Source organism: Babylonia areolata, chromosome 8 (genome assembly GCF_041734735.1).
Source record: "Babylonia areolata isolate BAREFJ2019XMU chromosome 8, ASM4173473v1, whole genome shotgun sequence".
Classification (NCBI taxonomy): domain Eukaryota; kingdom Metazoa; phylum Mollusca; class Gastropoda; order Neogastropoda; family Buccinidae; genus Babylonia; species Babylonia areolata.
In genome coordinates, this window is record NC_134883.1 from 14,317,810 (window position 1) to 14,339,165 (window position 21,356).

Sequence of the window (21,356 nt, forward strand, 5' to 3'; positions counted from 1 at the left end):
TTGATGCATGCCAAATACAATAATAAAATGTGACATGTATTTCTGCCATAAGGCATGCCACAATCAACAGCAAAATGTGATGTTATTTCTATCACAAAGCATGCCAAAATCAGCAGCAAAATGCGACATTCATTTCTGTCATTAGGCATGCCACAATCAGCAGCAAAATGACATGTATTTCTGTTATGAAGTGTGCCAAAATCAGCAGCAGAATGTATTTCTGTCATAAGGTACACTACAATCAGTAGCAAAATGTGACATGTATTTCAGTCACATGGCATGCCAAAATAAGTAGCAAAATTTATTTCTGTCAAAAAGCATGCATTAATCAGCAGCAAAATGTGACATGTATTTCTATCATAAGGTATGCCACAATCAATAACAAAATGTGAATGTATTTCTGACTGCTATAAGGCGTGCCACAATCAATAACAAAACGTTATACTGATTTCTGAAAGTTTTGAGAATACCTCAGAGAGTAATCAGACAGAAAAAACAAGAATCAATCCACAACAAGGTATCTAAAATGAGAACTTACCACTACCACCACTACAATAGGGCCAGCAAAACTCCAGATGAACAGCTCGGAAGTCTCCAGCCAACAGCTGAAATGAAGCAAAACAAAATTCCACTGAATCTTGGTGAAATGATCAGTGTGGCGTGAGTGTGAAAGGCAGTTACTAATTTTTGTGTACTTATCAAGGGTGTGCTTGAATTTGATGAACAAAAGTAATGCAGTTCTCAGTGATCAGGATACTCATCAGCAGCAGTCAAGAGGATGAAAAATATAAGAGAAAACAACAACAACAAACGTGAAAAACAACAAGGAGTGAGGCAGAAAAACAACACATGAAACACTTTCACAGTCAGAAATCCAACATCCTTTGAATAGAATCGTGTTCTGCTCGTGTCTATGACACACATAGGAGTACATGAGCAATTTATGAGGCCAAGGGAGTCATTTACTGATTCAGTTGTGAAAATCTTCATCAACATCAATTAGTGATACCACACACACACAAAAAGCCTTCTGACACAAACATTTTTATTACTTTAATCTCTAACTATTGAAATGATAACAGTTGAATATAAATGTTGAAAAAATAAATGGGAAGGGGTAATTGCTAGAAGTAAGTCATTCAAAGCTCTGCTGTCACATCGCATCACGCAGTATAGACATACACAATGTAATCAGAAGTCACTCACAAGCTGTCGTTGCCATAGCCATCAGTGTACAGGCCCACAGCCAGACCCACAATAATGCCAGGAATGACTGCAACAAAACAAAGTCAAAATCAACACATCAAATGCCCCACTGAAATCAACCATCATCCTGAGACAATACCCAAGCCGTGCACAGTGTTTATTTCTTCAATGTGGACCATAATTGCAGATGAGGAGGAAAAAAAACAACATGCGAGATATATCTGGTATTAAGATAAACAATCAGAATTATCTAGAATTTACAAGATATACGAAGAACTGTCATCAAGCAGAACCATATGCTATATTTCTTAAATCTAATCCAACACTTTACATTATGTACAGCACAGTCATTCCTTAATTATGACTTTTACTTGAAGCCTGCATAATCAGCATACAAAGGTCAGGCATCAACTGTACAAAACCTGTCTGATTATCTAAATCCTGTGAAGAATATATTTGCCTCATGACAGAACCTGTACAACATATATTGACTATTCACCATATCATACCATCTCCTTGAAATTCTGACTTAACTTTCCATGATTTACCTGAGAGCATTACCTCAGCTTACAATACAGCTCAACACTGGGCTATTGCCACCGAAAAATTTTGTCAGGGATAACTCACCGTAACCCAGGAGGTAATAGAACTTCATGGAACCATAGTTGATGGTTTGCTTCTCTGTCAGCATGCGGTAGATGTGTAATATTTCCACATACAGCCACGCAAAGGCCGCCATGTAGAAATAATGAAGAGATATTGCCACCAGACGACAGAACAACTGAAAAAAAGATAACCAAGTAAGGATTATCAAACAAATACCGTACTTATTAATGTGACTTACCAATGAAGGGCTAATAAAACACACCATTATATTTACAGACATGACATGAGAACTAACAAAACAAACAAATTCCTATAATGTACGAACTGAATAATTTTGTATTTGCAATCATGCGATGTGACCATGCACATAAAAGGTGCATTCACCTGTGTTTGTGTGCATTTGTGAGGGACGGGCACAACAGCCGAATGGTTAAAGCATTGGACTTTCAATCTGAGGATCCTGGGTTCGAATCTCGGTGACAGCGCCTGGTGGGTAAAGGCTGAAGATTTTTACGATCTCCCAGGTCAACAAATGTGCAGACCTGCTAGTGCCTGAACCCCCTTTGTGTGTATACGCACACAGAAGATCAAATAAGCATGTTAAAAATCCTGTAACATACCCAGCATGCACACCCCCGCAAAACAGGAGTATGGCTGCCTACATGGCGGGTAAAAAAAAAAAAAAAATCCCCAAAAACAGTCATACACATAAAACGTTACATGTCTGTCTGACTGTGTATGCCTGAAATCTGACTGAATGACACAGGAAACGAATGATGAGCACCCAGTGTCAGCCGTCAGTTAGCTCTACCCAGGTAGGCAGCCTGTTGTGCAAATGACCCTGTGTTTGTAAAGCCCTTAGAGCTTGGTCTTCGACCGAGGATAGGCGCTATATAAGTATTCATATCAATCAAGCACAAAAAAAAAGTACACATCTGTGCATGTTTTGATAATATGATAACGGGAACAGACTGAATAACAAAATGTTAGGTTACATGAACCTTAAGAGTAAGACACAAGACCATATCACAGTCAGAACTACCCAAATCATCACAGTTACATACCACATTCAGTACTCCTACCAAAACCACCACAGTTACAAACAAATCATACATCACCACATTCAGTACTCCAACCAAAACCAGCACAGTTACAAACAAATCATACATCACCACATTCAGTACTCCTACCAAAACCACCACAGTTACAAACAAATCATACATCACCACATTCAGTATTCCCACCAAAACCACCACAGTTACAAACAAATCATACATCACTACATTAAGTACTCCTACCAAAATTACCACAGTTACGAACAAATCATACATCACCACATTCAGTACTCCTACCAATATTACCACAGTTACGAACAAATCAAACATCACCACATCCAGTACTTCTACCAAAACCACTACAGTTACAAACAAATCATACATCACCACATTCAGTGCTCCTACCAAAACCACCACGGTTACAAACAAATCATACATCACCACATCCAATACTCCTACCAAAATTACCAGCTACAAACAAATCATACATCAGCACATTCAGTACTCCCACCAATATTACCACAGTTACAAACAAATCATACATCACCACATCCAGTACTCCTACCAAAACCACCACAGTTACAAACAAATCATACATCACTACATTAAGTACTCCTACCAAAATTACCACAGTTACGAACAAATCATACATCACCACATTCAGTACTCCTACCAATATTACCACAGTTACAAACAAATCATACATCACCACATTCAGTACTCCTACCAAAACCACCACAGTTACAAACAAATCATACATCACCACATTCAGTACTCCTACCACAACCACCACAGTTACAAACAAATCATACATCACCACATCCAGTACTCCTACCAAAACCACCACAGTTACAAACAAATCATACATCACCACATTCAGTACTCCTACCAAAACCACCACAGTTACAAACAAATCATACATCACCACATTCAGTACTCCTACCAAAACCACCACAGTTACAAACAAATCATACATCACCACATTCAGTATTCCAACCAAAACCAGCACAGTTACAAACAAATCATACATCACCACATTCAGTACTCCCACCATAACCACCACAGTTACAAACAAATCATACATCACTACATTAAGTACTCCTACCAAAATTACCACAGTTACGAACAAATCATACATCACCACATTCAGTACTCCTACCAATATTACCACAGTTACAAACAAATCATACATCACCACATTCAGTACTCCTACCAAAACCACCACAGTTACAAACAAATCATACATCACCACATCCAGTACTCCTACCAAAACCACCACAGTTACAAACAAATCATACATCACCACATCCAGTACTCCTACCAAAACCACCACGGTTACAAACAAATCATACATCACCACATTCAGTACTCCTACCAAAACCACCACAGTTACAAACAAATCATACATCACCACATTCAGTACTCCTACCAAAACCACCAGTTATGAACAAACAAATCACACAGCACATCAGTCACTGACCTCGGGGCTGGTTCGATTGATGCCGACAGCAAAAGCCAGGTCAATGTTGACGATGACAAAGACCAGGTTGATGTGGATGCTGTTCCAGTTGCTCTGCAAGGCCTTGAAGGAGATGAGGATGAAGAAAGCGATGATCAGGAGGGCCAAGGACACAGCAACCAGCACATACATCAGGGCTTCCAACTGCACAATAGCTGCTTTGGGAAGCTGGAAAAAAACAACAACTCAGCCATCAACATCTTTTGTTGCTGATAACACATCCAACCATACTGGGCTAATCAGGGCTGGCAAACTGTAAATAATAGATATGTAAACATTGGGGGAAAAAAAAGAAGAAAAAAAAGGAAAGTTAGGCACAAGTACACAAACCCAAGACATGCCTCTGAAGTTGACAAGTACATCAATTTTTCATCATAAGATTAAAAAACAAAAAAAAACAAAAAAACCCCAAACCTGAACATAAACATACTACATAATAAACAAAATTAAACAAAGCGAGAAGCATAAAACAAAACACTGCCAATGAGCACCTCACATGTCCTAGGTGCAAAAGAAAAAAGCCCAATTATCAAGTTCAGAATAAAAGATTAAAATAAAAAATCAAGGCTCTCTAGGAAAAATGTAGGTAAATGGACCTGTAATACATAAAATATGAAAGGCAGAAAAAACAGAAAGAAAAGGGAGAAGCCAGAAACAAAGAAAGCGACAAAACAAAGGATATTTCAATTCCAGAATTTCTAGAAAGTGCAATACTTTTATACTGGAAAAACCCCTGGCATGACAATAAACAAATCCAGTCAGTCAGAAACAACACTGTGAAGGAAAGCTTAAGTGGAGAGGGAGGAGCATGTGTAAGGACAAAAAAACAGACAAAGCTGCAAGACCGGACAAAGAAATGAAGAAGGATAATCAACTCTAAGACAGGACAGAGAAATGGAGACAGATAATTAAGTGGAACACAGGATAAAGAAATGAAAAAAGATAATCACCTGTAAAACAGTACAAAGAAATGGAGAAATCAACAAACAGCCTATCATGTATTCATGCTCAGCAACAAATGCAGTAATAAAATAGAAAAGCCAGAATAAAAAAAAATACTCTGACATAAGCCATTTTCGTTCATGGGAACGTGAGCCAAAATAAAATGGTATTCACAGACCGTAGAAAGCATCCTAAAGTGGAATATAAACCACTCACTGAAGTACACAACTTCCAAGAATTTACCAAAGCATGTGTACTTACATGCTTTGTTTTAAATACATTTTCATACAACTCTTCACACACTGATGGACTTGGGTTTTATAGTATCCAAGGATGTGTGAGTGTGTGTGTGCGCAAATGTGTTTGTTTGCGTGTTTGTGTATGCATGCACCTGTTCATGCCTGGTGTACTTACTGCATTATGTTTATGTATGCATAACATTTTATTGTAAATACTATTAGCTCCCTGCCTTGGAGATGTGAGCATCAACCTGCATTATCAAAATTACATATGCACATACAGACCATCACAAATCTAATATGCCAAATTTCGAGTATCCAATATATGGAAGAACGATCAGGTACTTACCGTTCCATCTTCCAGATCCACAATGACAGCATAAGTGGACATGTGGGTACACTTGCAAGTGACGTACACTTCTCGACAATGCTCAGACTCCGACGTCACCCGACAATCTATATCTGACACGGTACACTCTGAAGCTGACCAGATACCCCGTCTGCAGAATAAATAAGTAAATAGAATAAAAGATAAGTATGCATAAACTAAGAAATGAATTAACAAATAATTCAACAACAACAAAAAAATAATAAAGTGAAAAAAACAAACAAAAAAAAAACAACTTTTCATTGCTAAATGTTGTCTGTAATATAAATGAATGAACATGAATAAATACACCTAAATAAATAAATAAATAAATAAATGAACATGTTAATAAACAAATATCTATAAGAAAAAAATTAATTTAAAAAAATATATATCATATATATATATATATATATATATATATATATATATATATATATATATATATATATAAGAAACATAAAAGAAAAGTGATCACAGAAACACTTTCAGTGAAATTTGTGCACTAATAGTCAACTTAAATGTCTGTTTCATATCTGGCCACTGTCATACTGCTTGCAAATGAAAAACAAAAACAAAAACCAGCAGAATTTTATGTGTATGAATTTTGATATAAATGTACATATATACATACCTACATGCACAGATAAAGTGATACCCTGTGAGCACTCACACTTCAGGGTATGCACAACCCAGTGTGTGAACTTACCCGTCACTGCCAGGCCTCCATATGGCGCACTGGAGATTAGTCCTGTTGTGAGGGGCGGCGAGCTTCAGTCGAACGTAGACAGGCTGACTGGCCGACACTTGCTGGCTCTTGTTGCTCAACACGAACGAAAACATGGGTCCATTCGTTGTCAAGGGAAGACCGGTCTTGCTGTAAAGCACAAGAGGTAGTGAATCAGTATTTGCATTGCTGGAGGACTTTTTCTTGAGAGTCCCATCACAAATACTGATGACTGCAGACATCCAGTTCAAAGTATTATTTATCACATTTGTAGGTAATCATTTAAAGATAAATAAACCAAAAGGTAAGAGAGAAGGGGGCAGTTGACTGGGAGCTGGGGGAAAGGATATATGGAGGGTAGAATCAAACACATCTGAAGTAAACTGAAGTACAATTCATGACAGTTTTTTTTGGTGATGTTCATTATATGCATTACTGAAAGTAAAATGGTGACAAATTCTTTAAGTGCAACACCAAAAGTAAAAAGTAATACACACTCTAGGTAAATTCAGAGTATTCAATGCATTATATATAAGTGGAGTAATGGCCTAGAGGTAACGCGTCCGCATAGGAAGCGAGAGAATCTGAGCGTACTGGTTCGAATCAAGGCTCAGCCGCCGATATCTTCTCCCCCTCCACTTGACCTTGAGTGGTGGTCTGGGCGCTAGTCATTTGGATGAGACGATAAACCGAGGTCCTATGTGCAGCATGCACTTTGCACACATAAAAGAGCCCATGGCAACAAAAGGGTTATTCCTGGCAAAATTCTGTAGAAAAATCCACTTCGATAGGAAATCAAATAAAACTGCACGCAGGTAAAAAATACAAAAAAATGGGTGGCGCTGTGGTGTAGCAACACGCTCTCCCTGGGGAGAGCAGCCTGAATTTCACAAAGAGAAATCTGTTGTGATAAAAATATATACAAATACAAATATATGAATGTATGAACATATAGTTGGTAGTAAATAAACTTTTTTGATAATACTAACATGTGACAGCACAAGATGTCTGGTTACATTGTTAAAACATGGTCTTTTTTGTTTTGTTTTTTTCTTTTCATGTATCTACTATCTAGTACATGTGAACACATTTCTTTAGGTAAGGGACATTCAATTTTTACAGCTGAATTGGTGGCCATCCTTATGGCTTTAAATCATCTTGTTGATATACCAATCATAATAATATCCTATTTTGTGTTGATTCTCAATCTGTCTTAAAAGGTTTGCTCCTTTTTGAGAATAATCAAAGAGAAGATTTATTTTTTCAAATTAGGTATTTATTGCACTCCCTATTTGTGAAGGGTACAAATGTTGATTTTTGTTGGATACCATCCCACACTGGATTCCGTTATAACGACCAAGCAGATAGGGCAGCAAAACGGGGAGCAAAAAATCATATAGATAGTATAAAAGTATATTGCCCATTGTCATACAAGGAAATAAGCAATATACTAGAAAGAGACTTTTATAGGTGCTTGAATTCAAGTCTAAAACCTCGTCAGTTGACTCTCTCAGACTTTGGTCCGATTCGCAGACCAATTCTGAGCTTAGCTCTCAGACTATTATCAAATTCATTACGGACCAAGTATTGTTCTAATGTCAAGTGTATATGCTTTAGTAACCTGACAATTGAGCATATAATTTTTCACTGTAGCTTGATGAAGCCTTTTGTACACGAAAGTGTGTCTTCACAAGTGACTGAGAACGTTGATGTTTTTGACTTTTTGCATTCATTATCAGTTGTTTCGCATGTCAGTTTAACAGCTTCTCTTTTACGAAGTCCTTTAAGTAATTTCCTGTAACTGTATTTAGAGGTGTTTTTTTTGTTTGTTTGTTTGTTTTGTTTTTCTTCCAAATTTCACCCACATTTTTACCCCCATTTGCCCAGTTTTCCCCAACCCTCCATTCATCCACATCTCCCACCCCTTCTAACCGATAATACTCAGATGTATTCATAAATACTTTTACAAAATGTCTTCAATCACCGATATGTGTGACGGGACATTAAACAAAAATTCCTTCCTTCCTTCCTTCTTTAGAAATGAGAGAAAAGAGATGGGAGGGGAGGGGAAGACAGAGGAGGTGGGGGAGAAAGAGAGAGACAGACAGAGAGAGAGAGAGAGACAAACAGAGAGAGAGAGAGAGGCATAGAGACAGAGAGAGCAAGAGAGAGAGACAGAGAGAGACAGAGACAGAGAGAGAGGCATAGAGACAGAGAGAGCAAGAGAGACACAGAGAGAGACAGAGAGAGAGCGACAAACAGAGAGAGACACAGAGAGAGAGACAGACCGAGAGAGACACAGAGAGAGCTCAGAACAGAATATCAACTTACACAACAGACTCATCTGTGTTCATATCCACCAGTTTTCCCATGGTGTGGTAGATAGCATAACCATAACTCTTCTCTTGCTGGTTGGAACCTGTGAAAACACACCCACACACAACTCTTGTAAACACTATTCAATCATAATTTTTTTAAGTCACTCTGAAACATTCTCATGTCCACAAAATGTAGAAATTATTGTCTACGGAATATAGTTGCAATCAAAATCATTGTCCACATTGACAAAAACTTGGCATAAAATATATTAAAAAAAGGTTACCAACAGTTGCTCCAGCACTATCTCAGTATACCATTTCTTACATCACTGTTCAATTCTGTATACCCAATATAAGAACACTCAGCTCTGGACAAAGAGAGAAAAGACTGAGAGCAAGATAATGCAATACTCAAGGCATTTTGAGATTCCCAGCAATTTGTAACATCAATTGTTTTCTTCAAGATCTCAAACAGAAGCATTTATTAACTTCAGATGCCTATTCTTCAGATGCAAAGTAGCAAGGCATTTTTAAATAAACGTGAAAGGCTATTTCTTTTGAAAGAGGTAGCCTTTAGTGAGATCACAATGTGCAAACAAATGAAACCTCAAATGACCATGTTGTTCAATATTCAGTGAACAAGATGGGCCAGCCCTCTTACGTCTCTGACTGTGGACCTTGTGCTTGGAACGATCACTCTCTTTCCTTTTGTCAAGTCTATGCACTCAGCTCATGTAAGTGGCCTTAAAACCTACCACTTTCCAAATAAGTTCCTCCATACCCTCCCTTTTTCCGTCCATAGATTTCCCTTGCCTGCCATCTGCATGTATTTATAACATTATCTTTCATTTCTTTGGTTCAGCTGTGAATGCCTGTGAACGTTTGGTGTTAAACTGCTTTGATTTATTTCTGCACAAGATTTAGTGCTAACAATAATACACAAGTTTTTTTGTGTGTGTTTTTTAATGGAACAGCCACCATCAGGTATCTCCACTCCTGTTCACCTTGTACTGTCTAATCTAGCTTCCAACCAGGAATATGGGTTCAAACATTGCACAACATTCTACCTTTCACAAACAGCAAAAATAATGTAAGCAAACAGTTCAATGGCGAAAGGATTAATAAACAAATATCAAACAAGACATGAAAACACAGCAAAACAAAGTAAGAAAGAAGACCTACCAGCAAACAGTGAAGACGGCAGTATAATGGAAGCAAAGTCATTGGCAGATCCCTTATTTATGATGTTGTCATACTTGGGAAGAGGGCGGACTGTTCCATTGTACTTGGACATCCAATCTACCCCCAGCACTGAAAGAAAAAAAAAAACCCAATCATTTAACAATGACAATAATAATGCAAATCTACAATGCACTTTACCTCAATAGCGCAAACAATTAAAATCAATAAGGGGAAAAAATAGTGACAAAAATCAGCATGGGACAATCAATATGTCTTGAAATTCTCTGTGTGTCTGGTTGTTTTTTTCCTTCTTACTGATATCAACAAAACAATTACATCCTCTTTTCCTGCAACATATATGACTTACATATGAATTATGTCTGCCAAGTTGTCATGATCTTACTAGCAGTTAGCCAAGTTTGATTAACCATCTATTGGTTAATGGAGGGTGAGCAGAAATTTGAGGGAACATGCAGATATTTTTTACTTACTTGTCTCCAGGACAACTATAAATAATCTGCATATTTCTAGCCATGACATGAAATATAGTTGATAAGCAAATTTCCTGCCATTCAACTTAAACAAAAGCGATCCTCACCTATTCCATCTGACACAGCCTCAAAGGGTCCTGACTGTGCCTGTGGCATGCTTTTGGCAATGGTACGAAGATACTCTTCAAGCAGCTGAAGCAGAGTGGCTGATCCTTTGTACATACTGTTGATCCGCGGCCAGAAGCCAGCATTGGGCAGACTGGTCACATTGCTTAGCGCAATCACAAGTTGCTGAAAAAAAAAGGATTAGGCAATATATCATTCAAGAATAAATAAAAATGTGAATTCATTACTATGTAAGAATAGGCACATCTGGGTCTGTGGTTTTGATAGTACATACATTAACTTGATTTTACTAACATTACCTTTGACTGAATTAGTGTCAATCATGCATACTTTTAGCAACACCATGTATAAAAATATACAATTTTAGTAATCCTCCAGCTGCCAAGACACTGCCAATGAAAATGGAAGTTTCTGACAAAAATGATATTCTTTTCATTTGAGTCTGAGCCTGTTAATAAAACTGATGGTTAAAGGTCCCTCCCATAGCTGTTTACGGCCACAGGGACACTGAATTCATATCCACTGTGTCTAGGACTAGGCAAGGAAGCCTGGGCCCCAGTCCTCTCCTTCAACAATCAAAATAAACATGAGACAAAGGGAACAACAAACACAAAACAGCACATACACACACACAAAAAAAGAGAGAGAGAGAGAAAAGTCATTCCTCTTTCCAAAGGAAGCTGGCACACCTGCACAAAGTCCCTGTACTGCTGACTGATGAGCTCCAGGTCCGTGTGCTTGTTCTCGTGCAGCAGCACCACCTTGGCAAACTCCATGGTCATGATGACGTCCCCACCGTACAAGGGGGTGGTGGTGTTGGTGGCGTTCTTCAACAACTCGATGGCCAGGTCCGCACTGAAGGCACTGATGCTGTCTGTCTGCAGTTCAGCCTGCAGGGCCTCCAACTGCAAACAGAAAGCACAAACACCACAATCAATAATAATTATAATAATAATGCAGACTGGTGCTCACACCTCCATGACAGGAAGCATGTGGTTTACAATAAAGTTAATATACATATATATATATACAGGAAAGTGAAATGGACTGAAAAAAAGAAAAAAAAAATTAATGCAGCTGGGGTCAAGGGCTGGCTATACAATAAAAGTGGTAGGTGTTGTTGCTTTTCTAAACATTTTTGGGGTGTAGCTGAGGTTGAGCTTGAGATCCAGAATTTGTGAATTTGAATCACAGACACCCAACATAAAAACTGGCATCTCCACTGCCCATCTTCATGTGCTGTCATTCTGGTGGTGTCAGTGTAGTGTCAGACAGGTGCCCTGCCCCATCTTTCCTGGGATGGTTGTCCCTGTCAACCATAAAACCTCAGGTGGGTGTTGGAGCCAAACCCAAATGTTACTAAACAAAATTTAGTTGACACACACATACATATAAACTTAACTTACACTTAAAATCAAGATTTATTTTTAAGTAATCACACCAAAGAATATCAATAAATACGTGAAGAAAATCTACACATTGTGACTTTGGACAAGCCAGTGATCATGTCTATGTTCTTCAGGTGTTATTTTTTCAGAAAACACACACACACTACAACAACAACAACAAAACAAGCCAAAGAACTCGGCAGTAACAATACACATCACCTGTGACTGAAGTCGTGTGAAGTTGTCACTGGTGCAGTTGAACAGGTCAGCCTCCAGCCAACTGTGCAGCTGTGTACACACCCGCTTTGCTGTCCCTGCACAAACAGAGGACCAAATCTTTTTACTGTGCATGCTGTCAATAACTGACACACAGGTCTCTGTCATCACAAAGCGTTCTGATGACAAAACAATGGGGAACAAACACTATCAGCTAAATGTGTACCAGGAATTTGGGAACAAGGGGAAGTGATGGTTCATATGAAATAAGGAAAGACAGAGCTAAATGGGAGAAAAAGTAAAAGAAAGATTCAGATAGAAGACACTTACATCAAAAGTGTGTGTGTGTGTGTGAATGTGTGTGTGTGTGTGTATGTGTGTAACTCCATGAATCAAAACTGGCATGCCTGTGCAAGCCTTTATGCAGCTGTGTTGCAGCTGAACAGTTGCGTCATCTTGAGTGATGCATGCAATATGAAGAATGCTTGCAAGAATGTGGATGAGGGTGTGAGTGTGTACACGTCAACTTACCAAAAGACCCTTCAGGACAATCCTGTATGGCTACGTCTCCAAACGGCACAGGGTCCCACCAGACCCCTTTGGCAAAATTCCTGGGGCAGTCCTCATAGGACATCACTGTAAACACAAAAGTAACACAATATAATTTAAAAGAGGACATCATTCCGCAACGGAAAAGTAATACAAAAATGATAAAAATAGGACACCATTGCACCACAGAGAAGTATTACAAAAATCATCAAATATACAATGCCATTTACAGGGCATCAATGGATAGAAGAAAAATTGTACCCACCAAATTTACATATGGATTGTCACTTTCAATGTATATGACTTTCTTCATTTCTCATTTACACACATACACACACAAATCAATCAATCAATCAATCAACAATATATGCTGTGTCCAAATAAGCAGAAACGTTGCCCAACATTTTTGAAATAGTGAAACTGTAACATTTCTTGCTGATAAACATTTCAAGCAGTTTACATACAGTGTCAGTCAAGCTCAAATGGTCTGGGAAAAAACGTGGCTGGGGACTCAGAATGAGCGGCGTCGGCCACAGAAATGGTGCAGATGATGGGGCAGCAAAAAACAACAACACAAAAACATGCAATGGCTGGAATGTATGCTTTGTCATGATAGCTGGAATATATTTTTCATTGTGATGAGTGGAATATATATTGTTTGTCACAATGGTTGGAATACATCTTTTGTCATGATGGCTGGAACATGTCTTTCATCACAATGGCTGGAATGTATCTTTTTTTTTCCACAATGGCTGGAATATGCCTTTTGTTACAATGGTGGGAACATATTTTCTCACAATGACTGGTGGAATTCACGTTTTGTCACAATGGCTGGAATATATCTTTTGTCATGATAGCAGAAATATACCTTTTGTCACAATGGCTGGAACATACCTTCGTCATAATGGCTGGAATAGGTCTTTGTCAATCAGAACTGTTGAATCCTTACCCAAATTCACTACTTGCACACTACCCCTATCCAGTGTCAAGGTTTATATGAATCTACCAGCTGAGCACTAAAGAATACAGCAAAACAGCAAATTCCAAAACAGAAACATCTCCACATGAGCAGCCCTGACTCACCTTTGCAGGTCTTTTTAGCGAGGTCAATCCCGGCGAAGATACTGTCGCACTGGTCACACCGCCGCCCAGTGATGCCTTCCCGACACTCACACTGACCAGTGTGGGGATTGCAGCTGTGTCCTTTGGACCCTTCTGAGTAGCAGTTACAGGGGAAGCACCGGTCAGATCCCTCTGGCTGGTAGTGCAATTCCTAGAGGAAAAAGGGAAGAAGAGGGACAATAAATCAATTAGGAAAAAAAATGAAACAATGGCATTACGTGCAAAATACATGTTATATATATATTTTTTTTTTGGGGGGGGGGTGGGGGGGTGGGGGGGGGTTATCTTTGGCAAACAGATTGTTATCCATCCTTTTTCAGACAAAATATCAATCTGAAAAAGTTATACAATGGCAATATGTGCATAAAGCTTGTTTACATCTTTTTTTTTTCTTCTTTTTTTTTACGATGACTTGTTATTCATCTCCCGCCCCCTCCCCCCCCCCCCCTCCATTTTTTTCCCAATCTATTCTACTCAATATTAACTGACATTCAGATTTTTTCATGAAATTTTAGCGAACCCAAGGAGTAGTAGCAGTAATCAAAAGCAACATTTGGAATCAAATGTCAAAGAGTTTCATCACTGTCATTATAAAGTTTCACATCATATCAAAATTCTACTGACAGTTTTGTTGTTGTTCTCAATATCAGGAACATAGCAGCAGTCTGTGTCTGTTTGCAATCACTACTTCCTTTCATAAAAACTTTATGAACCAGTATTTTGTTCCTTTAGTTATGCAAGGACAGTGGGGGAGAGCTGAAGTGTCGTCAGATGAACGCATCCTCATCCCCTGCACAACTTCATACAAGCTACTTCATGTATGGCATGAACTCTACATACATACTTTTTTTGGGTGGAAAAACAAAACAAACACAAACCCAATGATAACATCTCTCATCTTTGACACTACCAGAGGTGCCCACTTAACTCTTTTCAGGAAAAATTAGGACATTTTTAAAGAACATTCAGAATTATATTTTTGTCGACATTTTGTGACCCTTAAATGTTTAGGCATGCATACAATATTTACCTAGATAGAATAATGCAATGTACTGTTTTAGGAGGATGATTATTATTTACAGTTAAAGTCTGTTTTACTCTGTCCAGAATCTTCTTGGTGCTTTGCTTGCCTTTTCTGGAAGTCAGAGTGCTCAGTATACCACGTGCATTGTGAAACTACTAAGCAGATTACTACGAGAAAGCCATCCAGTAACCCTAACCAGCTGAAAATAAACTCCTTGAAACATAAGAACAAAATGTGAATGGTAGTAACAAAATGGAACAAAATCAGGACAGCTAGCATCACTGCTTTTCCATAAAACCTTACACAGCCAAGGTTAGTAGAATAAATTATTCAAATGCATTTATACATGTTATTCAGAATAGATGAATGTTTATGCATGGCTGGAACACCTCACCCTTTCTTTAAAGAGATACACATGCACACTGTCCACAAAGACAATCCTTTCTCCTCGTCTCAAAAGCCCTACACACAGGCATACATAACTCACTTTACAGTGACAGGTTCCATTCTTCTTGTTGCAGTTCTTGTCAAAGCCCCTGGAGGTGTCACACAGACAGGGGCCACAAACAGGGTTCCCCCACCAAGCAGCAGGGCACTCCAGCGGAGAGACATTCTGGCAGTAGCGACCACTCTGCCGGCTCCCACATTCACAGGTGTAGGTGCTCTCCCCTTGTGAAGGGCGTTCGCATTCTGCCCAGTTCTGACAAGGGTTGTACTCACTACAGATGTCTTCACAGCGTGGCCCTATGGTGCCTAAGGAAACAAAAACAAGTCACACCAGATACAAAACGGTGTATTATTTCACGTTCATCTATGGACAGTAGCAAAACAATGAGTGAAACATAAAAAAAGGAATCTGTCTAGAGACTATGGCTGTGTTTTCAACAGCATTTTTTCTTCTGTTCTCTGTAAATGAACATATCCAGAGACATTTCCAGGTAAAGCCTGAAACTACCAAGAGTTCAATAAAAAAACAAAAAACAAACAAACAAAAAAACATCTTTGTGTTACTTTTTTTTTGTTGTCACACAAATTCATTTGTTCAAAATTCGGGCTCCTGTCCCCTGGGTAAAATGACGTCACCACAACGCAGCAACACCATACTTTTTTTCTGTCTGTCTGCAAGTGAGTATGTTTATTGTCAAAATGGGTTTTTGCACAGAATTTTGTCAGGAACATCCCTTATGTTGCTGTGTGCTGTGGGTTCTTAAATATGCATTGAGTGCATGGTGCATATGGGACCTAACTATATTGTCTCATCTGAATGACTAGCAGCCAACCCACAAACTCAAAATCTAGTGGATAGGGAAGTAAAGATCCTGGTCCACGTACAGGACTTGAATCCGTGGACACTCGCTTCCTAGCTGGGCGCATTACCACCAGGCCACCACTCTGCATAAATGTATCCAGAGTCAATTTTTAAGCACAGCCAGTACCGACTAAGAGAAAGAAAACATCACTTGCAGACTCATCCACACACGTTCTCAGCAGCCATTAACCCATATCAGTGTTTTTGGACCACCACAAATGAAGTAGTGGAAATGAAAACCTGAAAGACAGGGGCACAAATCATGTTCCTTACAGCCCTGCCAACCAGAAAGGAGCCATTTCAGGGCTGAACAGGGAAAAAGGAAGTCTTGGTTTCTATCATTCTGAAAGGAAGAAAGTGAAGTCAAAATGGCAAACAAACACCTTTAAACAGAGAAGCCTGGTGGGCTTAACAGGAGAAGTCTTAAACAAAAATCTGCGATCTGTTAGGTCTGTGCTGGTAGAGATAAGGCTGATGTCAAGAGAGAAATAATGCAACAGAAACCATGAAGAGCTTTTCCCCTACAAAGTGCTTTCCCTGAGTTTAGCCGATTCCTACAACCTGGCTCACCATATTGGATAGAAATTCTCAATATCTTTATGTCTTTTGTTGTTTATAGCTCAGGTGAATATACAAGGTCATATCAGGGCTGAAAGAATTATGTCTTGTAGAACCTGAAAAAACATAACACAGAACCTGAAAAAAAACAACAAGAAGAAGAAAAGGGACAACTGGAAATGAAAATGAGGCGTAAGTACAGTCACATTCATGCACTTAAACCCATGAAGTGCCTCTGATGTTAACCAGTACATCAATTTCTCTTCAGAGGATTTAAAATATATATATATAATATATAATAAAATACATAAGAAATACACAAACCGTTCCCAGACAGAAATCATTTACACAGATCACAGACTGAAAAATATTCTGAATCTGCTGTTTCTAGGTTACCACTGCAGGTATCAAACTGGAACTTACCTGGAGGACACTTGCATTCATAATCTCCCCAGGTATCCGAACATGTGCCCGGGCCACAAGGATTGGGATCGCACGAGCTGGGAACACTGCATCCCTCTGTGGCACCAGTTACACTGGGCTGGCTTAGCACAGCATTAGGGTTGTTACCCACTCGGATGTCCTGAACACACAATCAATGCAGGCATGCAAATGTCCTAAATGCACCACTGTTCAAATAACAATGAAATTCTAGGAAACTGTTGCACATGAAGTTTTAAAAAGTACATGACTTCATATTGCTCAGATTTGCACTGAGTACTCTTTCTTTCTTTGTTTTTAAAAGGGTATGGTTGTGTAATACAAAGAAATGCATTTTTCTGAGTTCTCTTTCCTTTATAAACAAAAAGTTCGCTGTATTGCTCGGTTTTTTTTTCACATACCTTCACACATCCCACTAATCCATCAGACATAGGATCGTTGCCTTGGCGATACGCTCCAACATAGACAATCTGAATGTCACTGCCGCTGACAGACCGCGTGAGTAATGTGGATTTCTGCAACACACATGGCATAATTGTATTTTTCACTGACAAACGCAATTCCAGGCATTTCTAACTAATAAGTTTCAATCACTATTGTTTTAAAGGATGACAATACTTTCACCTGTGTTATCAACGCTATGATATCCAATTTATGACATGTTATCAAAGCTATGATATCTAATCTATGACATGTTACCTATGGTCTGTTAGCATATTTTCCCCTTGATGTCTGTTATCTATTTATGGTCAACTGTTTATGGTTCTAAAACACCTGCCGTTTATTAGCGTATACAATCACAACGTAACACTTTAAAAAATTAAAAAAAAAACACACACAAAAAAACTTATATCATTTAGAAACTAAAAGTGTTGTTGTTGGTGTTTTGATTGTTCTTAGATATAGCACTGTTCTAAGACTTTTTGACTGTTAATTGCTGTCAGAAATATTAAATGTTCTCAGATGTGTCTATATAATTTTCTTTCATCTCTTCCAATACTGGAAACATGTGCTGTATGTTTAATGACTACAAGATGCATTGGATCCTAAGGTACATCTTCCAAATCTTAATGGATTTCCAATTTTAAAAATACATAAGGTGCATCATATTATAATGCACACATCAAACTGATAAAAGAAGAAAATGAACATTGATGGGTTGACTGCTATTGTCAGTACGGCCATGATCGAAGCCCTGACACTATTATCTGAACCCTCTTTACATGCTGTGTCATCTACTTTCATATCTGCTCTGCTGATCTTAGCCTTCTTGAATCCATCCTGTCCGTGCTACCCCTAAGTAAGCTGTTTTTATTCTGGGAAGTTTTATTCATTCTAATCGCCATGAATCTCATATCTCATACTTCTGGTTTCAGAGGTCAACCTTGATATGATTCTGATTCATCAGAGTGTTTCAACTTACTTTAACCATACAATGTGTGCACCATATTATAAGGTGCTTGGGAAAAATGGAAAAAAATATATAACCTTGTAGTCTGTAAAACTGGTACATGTCTCCTAAGTGTCTATCTCATGATGTATGTTTGACAGCAGTGTACAACGAATATGAATTCTCCTTTACAAACAGTAGAGTTAATTTGACTTGACAAACACATAAAGTAAAACTGATCAGGACTAGGAATCTAATGCAAACAAACCCATACAGTTTCTATATTATTTGTGAATAAGCTGAAAAGCCTACCTGTATTTGGCCATAGTCCAACAAAAGTTCCATCCGGCCCTGGTACCAGCGGGCCTCAATATAATGCCACTGACCATCGCTGACTTTGACAGCATCCAAAGTAACTGAGTTGTCCTCGAAAGTGTACTGGATAAATCCATCAATCAGCTGGAAAAAAAACAAGACAGCAAATGAAATCAACCAAACATACCAAGACTGTAAAATCAGTCAAAGATTATAATTACAAAATTACAAAGAGATGTATAATAACAGCAAATTATTTTGATACAAAATACATGAGTGAAAAGAGAGAAACAGGAAAAATACAATGTGAGAGAGAAAAGAGAGAATAAAGAAAAAACATTCATGCACACTGGAAAATCCAAACTTGTGCAGTAAACTCAATATGAAAAAATAAATAATATGTGCACCCATATGAGACTAACACACTCTAGAAGAGTTTCTAAATTCATATTTTATTTATTTGAACATCTAATCTTTAATACTTTACATGTTAAAGAATAAACTGGAAAAATTAATCCAAATCTATCCAGCTCAAGATCTCATGCCAGAAAAAAAACAGAAAAGAAAAGAAAGAAAGAAAGAAAGAAGGAAAAAAAAAGGAATGATGTACTTTTCATTTCATATTTAAAACTGGGTACAGAGATCCGAAGAACAAAAACACAGAAAAAACAAAAAATCAATTCACATATGAAAAACTGTCCCCTGTTGAGTATCTATTGCATTATGGAAATATGTACACATGTATGCACAAAGGCATGTGCTTTGAACACAGACATGTACTTTGAAGAGAAGCACACACCACAAGCTTCGATGCTCACCTGCATTCTGACCTGTCCCGTGTTGAGAATGAGCTGCATGAGGGTGCCTTCTTCAGCCCTGGTCCTGAAGGCGATGCCATTGTACCAGGGGTAGTGCACTTTGTTCTGTGAAATGCTGGAGAAGGACAGGTAACCCTTGCCATCCAACTGCCGTGACCGTTCAATCACTGCAACACAGGATCCAGCCATCCACTATTTGCCACCCTATGGTCTGCCTGACCAGTGCATTGGATTTATGCCTAGGTCTGTCATCTGCTCCTCTTTTTTTTTTTCTTCCTTTTTGATGCAAATATGGTGTAAAGCATATGGTTCGTCTGCACACTCTGACCCCTTGAAACAAAAACGATGTAGGATGGGGTGGGGTGGGGGTGGGGGAGGAGAGGAGGAAATGGGAGTGGGTGGGCATACATGCGTCCACATGTATTGTGTCTGTGAGTATGCATATCCCCTGAGCCCCCCGCCATCCAAACACCTCCAAATGTGCCAACATATGTGGATGGGTGTGTGTGTGCACATGTTATTTTCTAGAAGCAGTGTCCAGAAGAAGGTGGCAGACCATGACAAAAACAGCAGCAGAGAGAGTGGAAGAAGGGAAGTACTGCAGATGGGAGAGGATGGTGGGGAAAATACAAATAGAGAAAGAACATTTACAATGTGTACACTGTTTTGAAAAGTGAAAGCTGTAGTATTCAATAACTTTTCACAAGAACTCCAAACAGTAAAGATTAAATGTCCCACATTAAAAAAAGCAAAAAAAAAAAAAAAAAAGCTTCACAATAACTAAGTACGCACAGAAACCTAATCTTGCTCACAGTATGAGACACATGCAACAAACAAACCACCATAAACTTTTCCCATAGTTGTGTCCACAGGAAAGGCACTGAAACTCTTATTTTCCTCACTCCACCCAGGAGTAAAGGGTACCTGACTCTGGTTGAAGAAAGCTGAAGCGGCGGAAGGAGATGACTGGGACCTGCCTTCCTATGCCAAGCCCTTGACACAGTGGATATTAATTCACTACCTTGATGGCCATGAAAGCCCATGAAACCTTTAACCTCTAAGTCTACTACACAAATGAAAAAGTAATAAATCATACCAAGTCAACTTATCCAACAATTTTTAAAAAGATAATTATCATACAAAGAACTTTAATATACTAAGTACAGTAATAATAGTAACAAAAACAACACACAAACACACGCAAAGAATTTTCACAAAGATACTGCTGAAAACTAAACAAATATTCATAGGCAGAGAGAGAGAGAGAAAAAGCAGTTCACCAACCTTGACTACAGTCCTTGCCTCCGGTCTTCTCTGGGCAGTCACAGGTGAATGTTGTCCATCCTTCTTTGCATTTACCTGATTGTTCACACACACACACAATATATATATATATATATATATAAAACCCATTTCATGGACCAGGATAACAACCTTATCTTCCAACA

General features: G+C 38.5%; 1 protein-coding gene across 1 annotated transcript in view; it reads right to left on the reverse strand.

The window, feature by feature from the left end:
- Positions 1 to 21,356, reverse strand: part of LOC143284560 (cadherin EGF LAG seven-pass G-type receptor 2-like) — a 64,059-nt gene that overhangs the window by 18,088 nt on the left and 24,615 nt on the right. The window contains 19 exon segments of the mRNA XM_076591349.1: positions 539 to 605; positions 1,207 to 1,273; positions 1,834 to 1,987; positions 4,348 to 4,554; positions 5,917 to 6,067; positions 6,644 to 6,811; positions 8,993 to 9,080; positions 10,162 to 10,290; positions 10,760 to 10,943; positions 11,468 to 11,683; positions 12,386 to 12,480; positions 12,914 to 13,018; positions 14,015 to 14,204; positions 15,565 to 15,830; positions 17,368 to 17,527; positions 17,787 to 17,900; positions 19,088 to 19,234; positions 19,909 to 20,075; positions 21,193 to 21,267. Coding sequence (XP_076447464.1) covers positions 539 to 605; positions 1,207 to 1,273; positions 1,834 to 1,987; positions 4,348 to 4,554; positions 5,917 to 6,067; positions 6,644 to 6,811; positions 8,993 to 9,080; positions 10,162 to 10,290; positions 10,760 to 10,943; positions 11,468 to 11,683; positions 12,386 to 12,480; positions 12,914 to 13,018; positions 14,015 to 14,204; positions 15,565 to 15,830; positions 17,368 to 17,527; positions 17,787 to 17,900; positions 19,088 to 19,234; positions 19,909 to 20,075; positions 21,193 to 21,267 — 2,750 coding nt within the window.